The sequence below is a fragment of the Bubalus bubalis genome, chromosome 22 (genome assembly GCF_019923935.1).
Source record: "Bubalus bubalis isolate 160015118507 breed Murrah chromosome 22, NDDB_SH_1, whole genome shotgun sequence".
Taxonomy (NCBI): Eukaryota; Metazoa; Chordata; class Mammalia; order Artiodactyla; family Bovidae; genus Bubalus; species Bubalus bubalis.
The window spans coordinates 41620166-41637561 of record NC_059178.1 but is presented as its reverse complement, the minus strand read 5'-3'; the positions used below and the strand labels follow the sequence as shown (position 1 = coordinate 41637561).

At 43.8% G+C, this 17396-nt stretch overlaps 1 protein-coding gene across 11 annotated transcripts in view; it reads right to left on the bottom strand.

Moving 5' to 3' along the window:
* Window positions 1–17396, bottom strand: part of FHOD3 (formin homology 2 domain containing 3) — a 521378-nt gene that overhangs the window by 94032 nt on the left and 409950 nt on the right. For 9 of the 11 annotated variants that reach the window (XM_044934658.2, XM_044934659.2, XM_044934662.2 and 6 more), the window contains 3 exons: window positions 14143–14277; window positions 9375–9425; window positions 2276–2490 (listed from right to left, as the gene is read on the bottom strand). In XM_044934658.2, the coding sequence (XP_044790593.2) occupies window positions 2276–2490; window positions 9375–9425; window positions 14143–14277 (401 nt within the window). The remainder of the gene's footprint in view (window positions 1–2275; window positions 2491–9374; window positions 9426–14142; window positions 14278–17396) is intronic. The other 2 variants (XM_044934661.2, XM_044934668.2) reach the window with 1 other exon arrangement.

Sequence of the window (17396 nt, the reverse complement as noted above, 5' to 3'; positions counted from 1 at the left end):
AAGGAAGCAGCTAAGTGCTATAGAAATGTGAAATGAATTATTAGCACATGACCCCACAAGGATAAAGAACGAAAAAGCGAGTCAACCCCTGACATGTTTGGACCATGCGCCAGGTGTTTGGTGCAGGACAAACATCTGGATGTGTGATTATATATTTTATTCTTCCCCCAGCTGTTGGAATATTCTAAATATTAGGGATCAGCAAAAAATTACTCTGAGCATTTGAAAATGGGGACCTGGTGAAAAGATGAGACCAGTAACCGGGACCTAGTGGAATGCTTCCAAGATGATAACAAACCAGGTGAAGAAAAACCCTTATGCCACACCTACTTTGTGTTCTGGTCCAAAAGCTCCAAATCAGAAAGATGCTTCATCAGTTCTCTTGAGAGCATCCTCCTACAGCCTTTCTTATTCTACACTTAGACTTTCCAACTGAATAACTCGGTTATATACTAGGACAAGGATGTTAGAACACTTTGCTGGCTCCAGCTGATTTGATGGATGATAATAACTTAACATATGATGGAAGTGTTTCTAGATTCTATAAGAGCCACTGTGTCTCCCCTCTCCCTAAGAAAAAAGGAAACACCAATGCTGTTTCGTTAATTTGTAACTGTGTCTAAATTCAAGTCCAATATTCCTTTTTCTGATGTAGATAACCATTTAGGGTGTGATTTCAGTCAAACATTTTCTTAGTCTCTGTTTACCCCTTCTCTGAAGAGGAAAATGACATTTGCTATTTATCTTTCTGAAAGCATACTGAAATAACCTTCCACAAATGCATATTATGTACATACAAAATATTTCCTGTGTTCTGATTAAAGGTTAAAACACTCTCTTTAATTGGATAGAATGGCTTCAAGTTTGACTGACACTGGACAAAATACTCGGGGAACTGTCTTGGTTTTGCCACAAACATCAAATAGATTAAAAATCTCGAGGACAAACAGTATTTATAGATACTGACAATTCCTTCTTAGCTTGGGGCCATTCTGTACGTCACAGTTTGGACAAAACCCTTCTGTAAAGTGCTGGAGATAACAACTCTTAGAGTTAAAAGTACCCAGATTAAGTCCTGAACCACAGCTTGCAGGGGGAATATTTTTTATATGGCCTCTGGAAATACCACCATTTAGATAGAACAGTGATATCAGGCCGAGTTTGGAAAGCACACTGCTGTTACAGAGAAATCTGTTTTCCTGATTCCCAGAGTCTTAACATTTTAAGACCGACATTACTCATCTAGGACTGAGCCATCTGCCCAGGACAATCTTCCATGGCTCCAGGACCAGGAGTAACAGGACGTGATGGGGAGCTGGGACGGAACCAGCCCGCTCCAGGAGATTGAGCCCCGAGGCTCGGAGAGCCAGCAAAGAACTGGACAGACAAGATGGTTCAGTTACAGCCAGTTCTGCTGAGGTCATGGAGTCCTGCCTTGTTTAAATTAGACTTTACGCCATATTTAGTCAACCTTCCTGGAGTTAAAAGTTTAGTGTCTCTGCTGTCTTCAGTTGGCTAAGCCTACAGCAGGCTGAGAGCCATCACACTCGATTAAACCAAACCGTGCTGGCTGCAGGGTCAGTCAACATGCAGCGTTAGGCGCCTGTACCCGAGGACCATCCTCTCTGACAACGTGAAAGAAAACGGACCACAATTTGCAGAGCCATCAGGAAAACTGCTGAGCTCCGAGGCTGCAGCGTACAATGGCACTGCTTTTCTCCAAATAAAGCTAAGACGACCGGCAGTTTCTCCAGGGAGAGCCTGTCTGTCTGCATCTAACACAAGCATCTACGCCCACCCCCATACCACAGGCCAGTCATCTTTACTATCTTCTTTTTTTTCTTCTTCAATATTTTACTTCTGTTTCTTTGTTTGCTCTGGTTAATTTTACCCTCTATCAGTGTAACTTAAACCAGACCGACAATTCCTACAGGAGGAGCAGATCCAATAAATAGAGAACATGCAAATGACAGAGGAATAAATTAATCCTAACTTATTATCCTGTGACTTAGGATTAAATGTCAAAGTGAGTCTTATTTTCAGCATTCTCCCTTTCCAGTGATCATACACTGACAAGCTTTATAGATAATTTTGCTGTAGTAAGTGGCTTTGCAAACGCCTTGCTATTAGTGACACCTCAGGTCACAGCCACCCCTGAAGCTTCCCATTAGCTGCCTCTCAGTATGAGTTTGCACGCTGGGATGGTTCATGCTGCCTAGAAGCCTGTCTGATGTTAATTACCGCATCAGTTCCCCTCTCCTCTCCCTTCACTCACCTTGGGGATGCTGAGGCGTTCCTGGGGAGGAGGATGATACCGTGGGAACCTCCTGCGAGTCTAGAGATGAAGGGCTACGACCCAGAGGGGCGGGGGAGGCGGGGGCTGCCGGTGAGGTCAGGTCCAAGGAGAGGTCAGCTCTGCCCCGGCTCACACTCCGGCTTCTCAGCTCCTTCTCATGCGCCTCAGCTGCCAACTGCTCCAAGTATTTGTATCTGAAAGTTAAATTCCAAAGGGTTTCCGTAAAAAGAAAGAGGAGCCCGTGGCTGGTGCTTGTTTATGGATGAAACACCTGCAGAGTGAGCTGGTTTCCTGATGCAAAGAGCACAGCGCAGGGCTGGCTGGAGGGCCCGTCTGCCAAAAACACCCAGCAAAGCCAAGATGCTAATGATTAAAAATCCTGCATCATTCATAACCAAACAAATTGGGGGAAGTGGTAACATCACAGTCTCCAGATACCAGATCACTGCTGCAGAATCCTAGTTTGCTGTTTTAGGAAACATTTGTGCAAACAAGCCAAACAGCAATAATGACCATCAAAAAAGCCCCAATAGTGACAGCTGAAAACCACACGCCCTCAGAGCTCGCAGCTGTGAAATGGGAGGGTGCCTTGGTGCAGCAGACAGGAACAATGCCCCGAAATACCAAAAGGTTGTTGGATGAAGCCCTCCCTGGATTTCTGAACCTGCTTCAACGCTAACAGCAATGTGACTGGAATTCACTTTGTTCTCTCGGTGTCGACCATGGAAAGTTTTTTATATTCTAAAATATTTCTGAGTAGGACTCAGACATCCAATAGCTTGGCCCTGACGTCACATATAGTTTATTCATCAAAGTCAGTTTAAAAGAACAAAGATACATCTGTTTTGCATTTCAGGCAGGCAGAACCCACTAACTGTTTATTAAGACCAGCTACCAATCATATTCCTCATAGAGTGCTTTATAGATCAGACCAAAATAACTCTGAAATATGTGCCTCTTCCAGATGTCTGCTAATTTTACCCGTCATTATTTGTTCAGGAATAAATTCATGAACTCAGCTGTAGCAGGTTTTTGACTATCATGTGTGCGTGCATGCTAAGTCGCTTCAGTGGTGTCCGACTCTTTTGCAATCCTATGGGCTCTCGCCCACCAGACTCCTCCGTCCATGGGATTCTCCAGGCAAGAATACTGGAGTGAGTTGCCATGCCCAACTTCAGGGAAGCTTCCCGATCTAGGGATCAAACCCACGTCTCCGATGTCTCCTGCATTGGCAGGCGGGTTCTTTACCACCGGCGCCACCTGGGAAACCCCTTTTGACTATCACACCCACCACAAAACTTTGCAAATGCTTATTCCAGACCCTCACTCACATCCACGTGAACTCATTGCTTTAGTTACTTCCCAAGGGCAAGCCCCCGGCCCTAGACCCTGTAGCCCCCACCCAGACGCTGCATACACGGCGCTCTTACTTCAGCTGGATAAGAAAGGCAGAGCACACACACTGAACCTTTTAAAAGAATGCCTTTAGAAAGCACACATTTCTTCATCCATCCTTCAGGGGGCATGGCTCCCAGGTCTGCAGTCATCACAGCTCTCCTGCCAGGCCCCGGACAGGCTCGCACGCGCATCTTCCCCAGGGGGGCCTGTCCTGACCACCACAGCTGGAAGTGATCTTGCCCTTGCCTCTGAACTCATGTCGGATATGTAGCCCATTCAACTCAGATGGCATTTTACATTTACTGCCTGGCATATTTAGTCATCTTTTCACATGTGTATGTCTGTTTTCAACAAGCAGATGATAGGACTTTTTGAGAACAGGAAGATCACCATCCTCAGTTCTTTCCCTGGGCACGTGCATTCATGGGCTGATGGGAAGGAGGCAAAGAACCCTCCAGGAGCAGCCCACCTGCTCTCGTCTCCCTGCGGCCCAGGGCGCCAGAGGGCAGGGCTGCAGATTTCACTTTCTTGCGGAGTGAGCTTACTTTCCTGGTGACTCTCTGGTAAAACGCATGATGTGGATCTGCATTTACAAATGTCTGTCTCATGGTTAACAGGGTGAAACTCGACCCAGAAAGAAAGCTTTAGAGACTCTGGACTTTCCTTGCCAACAACGTCATCTCTCAAAAAGTAGGAAAAGTACCATAAAGGAGATATTTCTGAAGTTAATGCAGATGGGCCCCAAAAAACTACCAGGTGGTGGAAGTGACAGGAATCGTGGAAGACCGTGGTCTTGAGGGCAAGTGTTGGGACCTGTATTTTATTATAAAAGGGCTGGGGGCAAATGGAAAGCCAGGAAGGCTGGGAGGCCAGGAGATCACATTACGGGCCCACATGTCCCCATGTGGAGTCCAAGTGGCAAGGGCAGGGGGCAGGAGGAATCCAGGGCAAACAAGAGGGTCTGGACATGTCCCAGAGATGGGGATCCTAGAGGAGGGAAGCCATGCTCTAGCAAAATCAGGGAGAGAAGTAACGAAGCCCCACACAGAAGGCTTCAGGCCAGGAGGACAACCCATCACCAACCTCCATTTCTGCCAGCCCCACCCTAGCCTCTCTGATCCCCTCCCTGTGGGCAGCCAGGCTGGTAGGTATGTGCTGGCAGCCAAAGGGTTCACCCCATTTTCAGGGGGGACCCCAGGGGATCCAGGGTCTGGATAGACTTCTCAAAGACTATTCCTGTGTACCTCTTGGCTCATGGAGGTCACCCTTGAGGATCCCTGAGACAGGCAGAGGGGACGAGTCAGGGGTTTAATCTGACTTGTTTTTAAGATGTTTAGATGACAGACAAAAATGGCAGGATTTAGGGTTAAGGGGTCAGTTCTATAGACAAAGAGTGCTGGAGGCTAGTTGCACAAAAATGTGAATATATTTAACACTACTGGATTATACATTTTAAAATTGTTAAAACAGTAAGTTATATGTTATGTATACTTTTCCACAATTAACATTAAAACACGGCAGAGGTGGGGAGGCCCAAGTGTCAAGAGCCGCTATGTTTCTGTATTCCTGCGATGGGTGGAGTGGTGATGGGCATGCTCGGGGAGCACCAGGCTACCCAGCGTGGAGACCTTCAAGCTCAGGGAGCGCCAGGCTACCCAGCGTGGAGACCTTCAAGCTCAGGGAGCGCCAGGCTACCCAGTGTGGAGACCTTCAAGCTCGGGGAGCACCAGGCTACCCAGCGTAGAGATCTTCAACCTCAGCAGCCTCTCCTGCCCCATGGACACCTCTGGCAAAACCTGGGGAGGAAGCCGGACCTCTATCCCGACCTTCCCTGCGAGAGTGATCTAAGTGGTGCTCGATCCTAGGAGCCCCCTAGCCCATTTGATGATGGTCACGCCTCGGCTGCCTAGCAACACTGCCTCCAATCAACAGACTCTGACGTAGCCTCCTAGGAACAAAGTACTGGGTCTCTATCAACAGACTATGCCCCCGACTCAAAATACTTTTCATTTTGCCTACCCTCGTTGAAACATTCTCATTATCCTGCCTCTGTCCACATCTAATTCATTTATCTTTTCATTATTTATTAAATATTCTGTTGAGTGCCTGTCATATGCTAAAAACTAAAAGCACTCAGTTCAGTCAGCTTAGTCGCTCAGTCATGTCCGACTCTTTGCGACCCTATGAACTGCAGCACGCCAGACTTCCCTGTCCATTACAAACTCCCAGAGCTTGCTCAAATCTAAATTATTAAATCTCTAGTAGGCACTAGAAACCCGGCATGACTTTTCACTGCACCTACTTACTAATGACTCTTCCTGCCACCCAAGTGCTTGGAAATTCTCCCTTAAACCAAAACCTGGCTCCCTCTAACTTCTAGTCTGTCCTCAGATCATGTTCAGAATCCACTCTTACTGCTTCAGGATCACTTTGATGCATGATTTCCCAAATCCTCGCCCAGTCCCAGCCGTCCCCTTTGCACTCTGTCCCCAGAACCTCTGCTTCCCATAAGGCACCTCCTCTCCAAGTCCTGCCAGCTCCCTCAGACCACTCTCACCCTGACCTCCACCCCAACCCAATGATTCCCAGCCCGGATCTCATTCCTTATCACCCCTAAAAAAGAATCATTCGTGAACATCAAGTCAATCAATATCAGACAGAGACTTTCTTATAATACTTACAAAAAATTAGAAATAGACCAGACAGAGACTTACTCTGGATCCGCACCATTATCAATAAAACAGCTTACCTAAAATTATGGAATGGGATGACATGAAATTTTAAAATTAAAAATTAAACCAAATTTGTATGCATGGCCATTACCCCTCAAAATAGCAAAATGACATTCATCTCATTACACTAGGTTATATGAACCTCAAAACCTCTCTGCTGTGAGTCTGGCTGTCTTTTCTGAGTCATGGGACCAAACAAACAAGCCTGGCTCCACCTTGAAGAGTTAACAGATGGAGTTCTCCTCCATGTCTCTTTCCACCTCTGATCTCCATTAGTTTTCCCATCCATTTCCAAGTTCCATTATAACTTGGAAATCTTATCTTTTCCTGGCTTACCAGGAACTCCCAACTGCTTTCCAACAAGGGATGAAAGTATATCTCCCTCACTTCCATCTTTACCAGGTAATTCAAACAGCCAACTAACCAGGAAAAGTAGCTGGTCCAAATCAAAGGAAAACACTTGGCTGCTTCCCCAAATCTCAGGTAAACAGAAAGGCAGGCTGTACAGAAAGAACCCCACATGAGGCCATGGAGAACCCACTCCCGCACCAGCTAAGAAGACCTAGGGTGGCGGGTGGTGTCGGGGAGAGAGTGGAGGCCAGAGAAGAGGAGTAGAAACCTCCTCTGCGTGAGTTTTCCAGGTAAGTGATGCTCTACTTCAGGGGAAAGAGTAGTAAATAATATGCAGAATGAGGCAGCCCTCAGCAATTTGGAAAAAACTAGATTCCAGTCTGAACCAGCTCAGATCTTGACGCACACAGCACCTGGTCTTCTCTCCAGGAGCTTTAAAGTCTTGCCTGTACAGATACAACATGACTGTCAAGTTGTCCAAAAGCTCAAAAAAGTTCAGAGTCCAGAGGGAAAGCTAAAAGATACAACTTGATTTCTTTTTTTTTTTTAAGATTTTTTTTTTTAATGTGAACCATTTTTTTTAGTCTTTATTGAATTTGTTATAATACTGCTTCTGTTTTATGTTCTGGTCTCTCAGTCATGAGGCATGTGGGATCCTAGCTCCCTGACCATGGATCGAACCCATACCTCCTGCATTAGAAGGTGAAGTCTTAACCACTAGACTAGCAAGGGAGTCCCAAAATTTGATTTCTTAAACCAGGGTATATGTCATGTCCTCCAGTGTAACAAAAAACAAAAAACAGGTACTTACTAGAGTTTCTTTACCAGCATCTTTTACTATAAATTTGCTGGCCACAACTGGTTATCAGGATGGCAATAATCTAATAGAACACTGGAATTAAAGTAATGCCATGATGGTTTTGTTTATGAGGCCAACGTAAGCATCTAACTTTTAATTGAACACAGACAGTCTCCACTCTTCCCTGTCTCAGACTGTCCTGATCTATTTAGCTAATGGTGTCTAAAAAAAATTAGCACAATTCCACTTTTTATTGGCATAGTTCAGAGACTGATTGGTTCCGGACTGGCTCTGGTATGAGCCCAGCCTTTCCAGTCTCTCTGTGCAGTAACCCCCACCTGGTGGTAGAGGGAATAACTGCAGGCTGGACAGCTGTTCAGTCGCACAGTTGGGTCCGATCTTTGTGACCCATGGACTGTAGCAAGCCAGGCCTCCCTGTCCCTCACCATCTCCCTAAGTTTTCCCAAGTTCATGTCCATTGCATCTGTGATGTCATCTAACCATCTTATCCTCTGACAACCTCTTCTCCTTCTGTCCTCAATCTTTCCCAGCATCAGGGACTTTTTCAATGAATTAGCTGTTTGCATCAGATGACCAACATACTGGAGTTTCAGCATCAGTCCTTCCAACGAGAATTCAGGGTTGATTTCCCTTACAATTGACTGGTTTGATCTCTCTCACTGCTGTCCAAAGGACTCTCAGGAGTCTTTTCCAGCACCACAGTTCAAAGGCATCAATTCTTTGGCACTCTGCTTTCTTTACGGTCCAGCTCTCACAACTGTACAGCTGGACAGTTGTGTCCAGCTAGTGGTAAACTTGCCTTTTGCTGGTCTACTTCCAAAAACAATTTCCTTTGCTTATCTAAGTTTACCAGACACTGAATATATTAACTTGATATGGTTTAAAGGGATCCAAAGTATGTTGCCATTGAAATGAACAAACTGGTTTAACAGCTTAAATATTTTAAAGCTGTTGGTTCTTTTGCTCCTTTATTCAATTGTTGGTTGTTGGTTAGTTGCTAAATCATGTCTGACTCTTTGCAACCCCATGGACTGTAGCCCACCAGGCTGAGCCTGGGAGTCTCTAGGCAAGAATACTGGAGCGGGTTGCCATTTCCTTCTCCATGGGATCTTCCCAAACCAGGGATCAAACCCATGTCTCCTGCATTGCTGGCAGATTCTTTACCGCTGAGCTACCAGGGAAGCCCCATTTATTCAATACATTCTTCCGAAGTCTCTGCTACCTGCAAGCCCTATGGCAGGCACTGGGATACCCAGGAAAACCAGGTATGGTTCCTGCCATGCAAGAACTGAGTACAGTTCAGTAAGGGGATGGGTAAGTGGTCAGGCACCTCCAGGGAGAATCTCAGGAGGGTCTGGCACCCTAGCCAGTGCCTGGCATAGTGTGTGGGCTCAAATATTTGTTGAAGAAATGCTGAACAAATGACTTGGAAACACACAGGAGGGACACCTAACCCAGGCTCAACAGTGGTAGTAAAAAGACATTTAAAATATATACCATATGTCAATAAGCTAAACTGTATGTTTATTTGGAGAAGAGTGTTGGAGGAACAGACACATATATCTCACACCATGATGGCACTAAATAATTAATCTGTACTTTCTTGGAAAATGGAGATAACCAGGACACTCTATTCTGCAAAATGCCAGCTCCCCAAGGTCTTAGGTCTTAGGTGAAGCTATTGTATTTTAACTACCAAAGTCTCCTCTGCAGGCTTCGTTAAGAGTGACACGTCACATGCCATTTGGTTACAATGGGAAAGAAGAGATATACAAACCTTTCTTCTCTTGCTTGTCTTTGTTCTTCTCTTTTGTCTAAATACTCTCGGCTAATGGAAGTATGCAAAACAAACAAAATGGGGAAGGAAAACAACAGAATTAGAGGCTCATAAAATTGCCAAGAAATTATTAACAGAGTATATCATGAACGCTGACTATCATCTCAGAAATGGAAAGTGGTTATTGTTAAATTTTTAAAATATAAACGTAAAGGCTACACTTTAAAAGTACTAAATTTTTCTATAAAATCACAGAAATGAAAACAAAGGATTACTGGATTCACTCAGAACTCTAATTACTCTTCAGAAAGAAGACTTTAAGTATATGGGGAAGGGGGGTGAAACAAAAAGATTTTTAAAAGGTAAACCAAGTCATCAATAAGATACGGCAATGACAAGCAAGCAATAGTATTCAGCGGTGAGTACCACACAACCAAGCTCCGGTAACTCCCCAACATTCATCTCAAGATTTAAATCTGGGTGGGCCCAAGTGTCTTGGCCATTATGCACTCTACAGTTTAGATATTCCTGCCACAGCCCAAGATTCTTCCTCTGAATCCCTCACACTTCAGTTTCTAAGCAGAGATCCCTGGAAGCTTTTGTGCATTCTCTCTTGTCTTTGTCCATAATATGCCCAAATATATCTAATTTTAATGCTTGTTTGTCTGTTTCTCCTGTGAGGCTCCAACTTGAATCTAAGTCTAAGACTGTGTGGTCAGTCTCTTCTCAGTAAACTATTTGTTTTCCTGGAGCACTGTGACATCACAGTTTTCTACACTGAACCTCATAAGGTAGCTTAAGTACTCCACCCCTCTGTGCACTGATAACCTGGATATAAAGGGATAGTAAGAGCAACTAAACCAGGTTAAGAGGGGGGAGGAAAACCAACAAAGGCACAAATGTGTTATCATTTATAAACATCCATTCTCATCACTTACCACGCTAGAAATAACATTTCCCAAAACCCGGGAAAATTATGATAATATTCAACAAAAATAACAACAGATAAGAATGCTTTGCAAAGAAAACAGCACAAGGAACATGAATAACTTGTATCAATGAGGTGGCTAATAAAGGGTCAGCCATATGGCTAATCTCAGGCATGATTCTATAAAGCTTTTCCTATTTCCTTCTTTGAATTTCTTTTCATTCACATCCTCAGATTTTCAGGATAGATTTGAAGTCGTCATAATCAGTAGTTCTGTGTGGTCTGTACTGATAATCAGCATTCCTTTCTAGACTTATTTTGCCAGGATCTCACTATGCTCTTAAATGATGAGTGAGATTCTTTGGTGACCAAGAGAAAATAGCGAATAGTTAGTTATGAGCATGGTCTCTGAAGATGAGGTTGCCCAGGTCTAATTCTTACACTACCAATATATGGGCTGAATACATATTACAATGCACTCTTGTCCTATTCTTCTGGGACTTCAAAGACACAAACGCTAAGATGTATTATTTTACAGGCCCATGACTGTTTTTTTTTTTTTTTCCAATATTTCGTTTTGTCTTTCAGATCGGATAATTTCTGTTGTTTCATCTTCAAATTCACTGACTTCTCTCTCATTTCTATTCTGCTGCTGAAACCATTAAAAGCCTTTTTTATTTTGGTTATTGTATTTTCTGCTTCTCTATGTATTTCCATTTGCTTCTTCTTTATATTTTCCATCTCTTTGCAGAGACTTTTCATTTGTTTCAAAAGCATTTGCCTTTACATCTTAGAACACGTTTATAACAGCTGCTTTAAAGTCTGTGTCTGATAATGACAACATCTATGCCCTTTTGTGTTCAGCATATTTTGATTCTCTTTTCCCTTTGAAGATTTTTTTCCCCTGGATTCCTATGACAAACTCTTTTGGATTGCATTCTGTATATTTTAAATATTTTGCAATGAGACTCTGAGCCTTATTTAAATTCTATGAAGAATCTTGATTGTTTTCCTTTAGCAGGCAATCAACCAAGTTAGCTCAGCCTGTAAGCTCTGACTGCCTTCTGATATTGGTTCCAGCATTAGATCAGTTCTCAAATATTTTTAATGCTCTTCATATCAGGTCCTCATATGCACCACCCTGTGGCCAGTCTGATACCTAAGTGTGTTCCACTCTGAACTTAGTTTTCCAAGTTCGTGGACTCAGAACAGGACTCAGAATCCTGTTTAGGTTCTGAGTCACATGTGCACAAACTAGAGATGACCTCTGGATTGCTCTCTTGACCTCTCTACTTTTTATAACTTTCCCATCATTTTCTGGACTCCTTAGGTCTCCCTTCCTGGTCCTCTGGGCAAAAAACTTGGGCTTTACTTTCCCTGCTCTGCTTCAGGCTTTCAGTACCTCCATCTGCTTACAGGGCAATGCAGCAGGAGGAGACACGGAGAAAAGAAGTGTTCTTGCATCACACTCTTCTGAGCACAGGAAGGGTTCCCTCCCTGAGTTTTAGGCTCCTGCCTGGACCCTAATGTCATCACTGTGCTTCTGTAACCATATTGCTTGGAGGCTGGGAGAGATACAAAGGAAAAAATAAGATTAAACAGGAGACTTCTCAACTCTCCAACCCTCAGGAATTCCTTTTGCTGCTCCTCATCAGAGGGACTGATGCTGCAGCTCCAATATTTTGGCCACCTGATGCGAAGAGTCAACTTATTGGAAAAGATCACGACGCTGGAAAAGATTGAGGGCAGGAGAAGGGGTGACAGAGGATGAGATGTTTGAATGACATCGCCAACTCAACGGACATGAGTATGAGCAAACTCTGGGTGACAGTAAAGGAGGGAAGCCTGGTGTGCTGCAGTCCATGGTTGGCAAGGAGTCAGACATGACTTAGTGACTGAACAATGACAACAGTCCAAAAAAAGAGGCGTTCCCTTAGAGCTCTTTCAGCTCACACCTGGCATGTGCTTCTGGGTTTAGGGATGCTTCTGAGTCATGCCATGTGATACTGAAGGGAAAAATGGTGAACTCTCCCTGGTTTTGGTGGAACTTTGAATGCTAGCCTCTATCCCCAATTCACCTGCTCCCTTTTCCAGTTCAGAGTTTTCAGCGCTCCATGCTTTAAATCTGTCCATGACTGATGGCTGCATTGCGTGATGGCATAGAAGAGACAGGAGGGAGCATGCTGATTTCATCTTTCCCAGATCTGGAACCTTGTTTTAAGAGGTTTTCAATCAAAACCTTAAATGTGTAAGCTAATCTCTGAATTTTCCATGTGTTTCAGTCAGATGCTCAGCTGCTATTTGGTGGTGAAATATGTGGCTCTCTCAGAAAGCCCTGAATCATGAAGCATCTAACCTGTTCCAGTAGTTTTACAAATTGGTTTTTCCAAAAGTGACAACTTCCAGAGCTACCTCGTGAGAAATGGTGCATACAGGTCTGGCCTTTCCATGTATCATTTGGTAGAAATCTGACAGCTCAAGGTACACCATACAAATATGGTGTGATAATGATGTTGCTTTACTTCATGCAGCTTGTGAATCCCCATCTTACAAAAGTCAGGATTCGTTTTTTACCCACCAGACTTGGGATACTTGTTTTCATATAGTAGTGAGTTATGGTTAAGGCAAATTCACAGCTCTGCTCATTTCTATGATTATATATAGGCTTCTCACTAGAGCTTAAGAATCTGCCTGCCAATGCAGGGAGCATAAGAGATGCAGGTTTGATTCCTGGGTCAGGAAGATCCCCTGGAGGAGGAAATGGCAACCCACTCCAGTATTCTTGCCTGGAAAATCCCATAAACAGAGGAGTCTATACTCTTTTTGGCTGCTGGGAAAAAAAAAACTTATTGAACTTGTAAATCCTCCTTGACAATGCTTTACATCCTTCATAGATTTCACTGTGAGTAATTGATTGAAGACTGTTTCCCAAAAAAAGTGAACGGAGGAAACAGGAAGTGGAGATGGGAGAGAAATAAGAAACAAGAGTGTAGAAACTACAGGGGAGATGAATGGGAATATGAAGGAGGGTGGAGGAAGGAGATGGAGAAGGCAAGAGGAAAGGAGGGGAAAGACAAAGGGAAGAAAGGAAGAGTAGGAGGAATGAAAAGTGTAAGAAAAGATGAACCAAGTGTCCAGCATTTTAAAAAGAACTCCACAGCATGAACCCAGGCCAGAGGAGTGTTAGGACGTGGATCAGGAGGATGGGGGGAAAGGTTGATCTGACTGAAGGAGAAAAGGAGAGATCCTGGATTCAGCAGAGCAGACAGGCCAAGACACAGAAACTGGAGTGGGCCACCCAAGAACACATCTTTAGAGCTGGACAGAGACCAAAGAGACCAGGGGGGACAATGGCCTGGGACTAATCAATACAATTCCTTCTCTCCAACAGGAGGAAATACTATTGCCTTAAAAAAATATGAAATATTGCTACAAGGAGTAAGAAACCAGGAAGTGGAAAAGCATTTTCTTTTAGGTGTCCAATAGAATATGAATAAAACATGAATAGCTTCAGGGGAAAATGTCAAATTAAGCCAATTAGGTCCTCTGCCTTCAGGAAGGCCTGGATAAAACCATTTTAGATAATGAAGGCCCCAAGAACACACAGGCCTTAATTGAATCTGGCTGGCTGGCTCTGTTTCCTGCCATAGGTTAAAGGAAGACAGGCTACAAGAAACCAGATCAAGCCTGTTTCAGGCTTGCTCTTCTTGAAAACAGAGGCAGTGTCAGAAGCAAGCATATTAATCCCTAATCCTTTAATACCAGGATTAACCATATGCAACAGTGAAGGCATGTGCTTTAATTTTCAGTTCATTAAAAAAAATTTTAAATCCATCTTACCTGAATTTGTTTCTTTCCTCTCGTTCTATTCTCTGCAACCTTTCCTCTCTCTCCTGTCGCCGCCTCTCTCTCTCTGCTGCCAAGGACTCTTGGTGCTGCCTAAAGGATGACGTGAGAAGACCACTCACTGATGACCTAAAGATACAACGAGTCAATGTTTGAGTGGCTCATCCAGTGATTAAAAGGACTAATGTAGGAATCAGTCAGCCTTGGTTAGAACTGAGGGTCTGCCAGTACCTAGGTAATGGCTGGGGGAAATTACTGAGTGTCTCAGGTCTTCTGTTCCAAGATCTTCATCTGTATATGGAGATAAGTAACTTGCTTTACATGCTCGGAGGACAAAAAGGCAATAATGCATATAAAATACCAAGCAGCAGGCTTGGCATATAAGCAGTCATCAATAATGAGTGATATTATTATCAAAAAGTATTCCAGGATATGCTTAAAATATAAATACATATTCTCTCCATACACACACACGCGCGCATTTTAAAACTGGTTTCTGATAAGACTCTGATGACCTGGAAGAAATATTCAGCCTAAAACTGTTTTCTCTTACGTGTACTAAAAATATTTTGCTATATACCTATTTCTCAATATATGTCCCCAAATAATTGTATCATCTTTAAAACAAGGTATTGGGATGACAGATAAGGAGGAAAAAAAAATGTCAATGGTCTGAAATCTGAATGGAATTAAGGAAGTTTCATTTCCATGTCAAGAAGTGTCCATGAACAAGCAGCTTGTTCAAAGGACAGCACTTGATTCTGGATGATACCACACAAACAATCTGGACTGTTCACTTAAGATGCTGTGATGGGGATGGTCAGCTATGTGAAGGCCTTAGTGAAGAATAAGAGGGGAGCCACAGAAAATGTTAAGTCAGGAGAATGGATGGAAGAAAGTAAAATTAGGTAACTATATGCAAAATAAAAAAGAGGGTTAGCTGGGAAGGAGAGTCTGTTGGACCTCTGGGGAATAATAAAATCTGTTACAGACAACTGAACCTTTGTTTATCGGGAAAACATCTAAACTAAGACACAAATATTTCTGATATATAGCTTGGGTGATAGCCTACTTGATTTGATGAATATGCCTGCCTCGTGGGGAACACAAGGTCCCCAGCACAGGAGAAAGATGGGCCTATCACAGCACACACATTCTGCCGTAAGTCGCACAGCTGTTCTCCCTAGAAAAGGTGAGTCAGCTCTGGCAACCCCTCAGAGGTGGGAGCAGACGCAGAGGGAAGAAACCACCATCCCCAGTTGCTCCAAGCAGGGAGTAACCAAAGCCTCTGTGAGCAGCTTTCAGCAGGAGAAAGCTCTCTGCAGCTGGCCCCCCTTTGTTTTGTCACTTTAGCAAAACTATAACTAACCTTAAACCAGGCACCCCCAGGCTCTACTCATCTCTGGCCCGAGCACACGTTTCTTTCTTGTTTTTGTTTTTTTTATTTATATTTTAATTGGAGGCTAATTACTTTACAATATTGTATTGGTTTTGCCATACGTCAACATGAATCCACCACGGGTGTACACGTGTTCCCCATCCTGAACCACCCCCCTGACTCCCTCCCCATACCATCCCTCTGGGTCATCCCAGTGCACTAGCCCCAAGCTTCCTGTATCCTGCATTGAACCTGGATTGGCGATTAGTTTCTTATATGATATTATACATGTTTCAATGCCATTCTCCCATATCATCCCACCCTCTCCCTCTCCCACAGAGTCCAAAAGACTGTTCTATACATCTGTGTCTCTTTTGCTGTCTCCCATACTGGGTTATCATTACCATGTTTCTAAATTCCATATATATGTGTTAGTATACTGTATTGGTGTTTTTCTTTCTGGCTTACTTCACTCTGTATAATAGGCTCCAGTTTCATCCACCTCATTAGAACTGATTCAAATGTATTCTTTTTAATGGCTGAGTAATACTCCATTGTGTATATCTACCACAGCTTTCTTACCCATTCGTCTGCTGATGGACATCTAGGTCGCTTCCATGTCCTGGCTATTATAAATAGTGCTGCAATGAACACTGGGGTACACGTGTCTCTTTCAGTTCTGGTTTCCTCGGTGTGTATGCCCAGCAGTGGGATTGCTGGGTCATAAGGCAGTTCTATTTCCAGTTTTTTAAGGAATCTCCACACTGTTCTCCATAGTGGCTGTACTAGTTTGCATTCCCACCAACAGTGTAAGAGGGTTCCCTTTTCTCCACACCCTCTCCAGCATTTATTACTTGTAGACTTTTGGATCACAGCCATTCTGACTGGCGCCAAGCACACTTTTCAAACCTTTTGATCACACAGTATCTTGCTTCCTGTTGGTTTCTTCTTTAGATTAAAGAAGTAAAAATGAAGAATAAGTAATTAACAGATGACGATATCTTCTCCCCAGCCTCCCTGTCAGTAATCCTATGAAAAATTGTGAGAACAAGATAGCATCTAAAGAAAGATCACAAAGAGCTGACGAGCTTGCATGCAATGGGAGATGGCAATGAATCCGCACCTCTGTCTCAATGATTAAGGCTTCCCTGCTAGCTCAGTCAGTATAGAAATCTGCCTGCAATGCAGGAGGCGTGGGTTTGATCCCTGGCTTGGGAAAATTCCCTAGAGAAGGACATGGCAACCCACTCCAGTATTCTTGTCTGGAGAATCCGATGGACTGAGGAGCCTGGCAGGCAACAGTCCACGGGGTCACAAAGAGTCAGACACAACTGAAGTGACTGAGCATGCACACATCTCACTGATTAAGTGAGATCACTTCCCCCTTTAATCACTTCCCCCTTTAATTTGGGGCACCAGGTTTTTTATATATATATATATATATATTCATCTGCTAGGTAAAATTTATTAATCAGGTTGCTGCTGCTAAGTTGCTTCAGTCGTGTCCGACTCTGTGCGACCCCATAGACGGCAGCCCACCAGGCTCCCCTGTCCCTGGGATTCTCCAGGCAAGAACACTGGAGTGGGTTGCCATTTCCTTCTCCAATGCATGAAAGTGAAAAGTGAAAGTCAAGTCGCTCAGTCATGTCCGACTCTTCGCGACCCCATGGACCCCATAATCTTTTCACAGCTGAGAAAAGTCTTTGGAGTTGATATGGGGACATGAATCCACCTTCTCCTCAGGATGCTGGCTTTCTGATTAAAGAAACCTTTCTGTTTCTACTGGCACTTGAATCTTGAGTATTGGTTTCTGAGCAGTGAGGACCCAGATCTAAGCTCAGTAACACCTACAGTCTGGGCTCACTAGGCA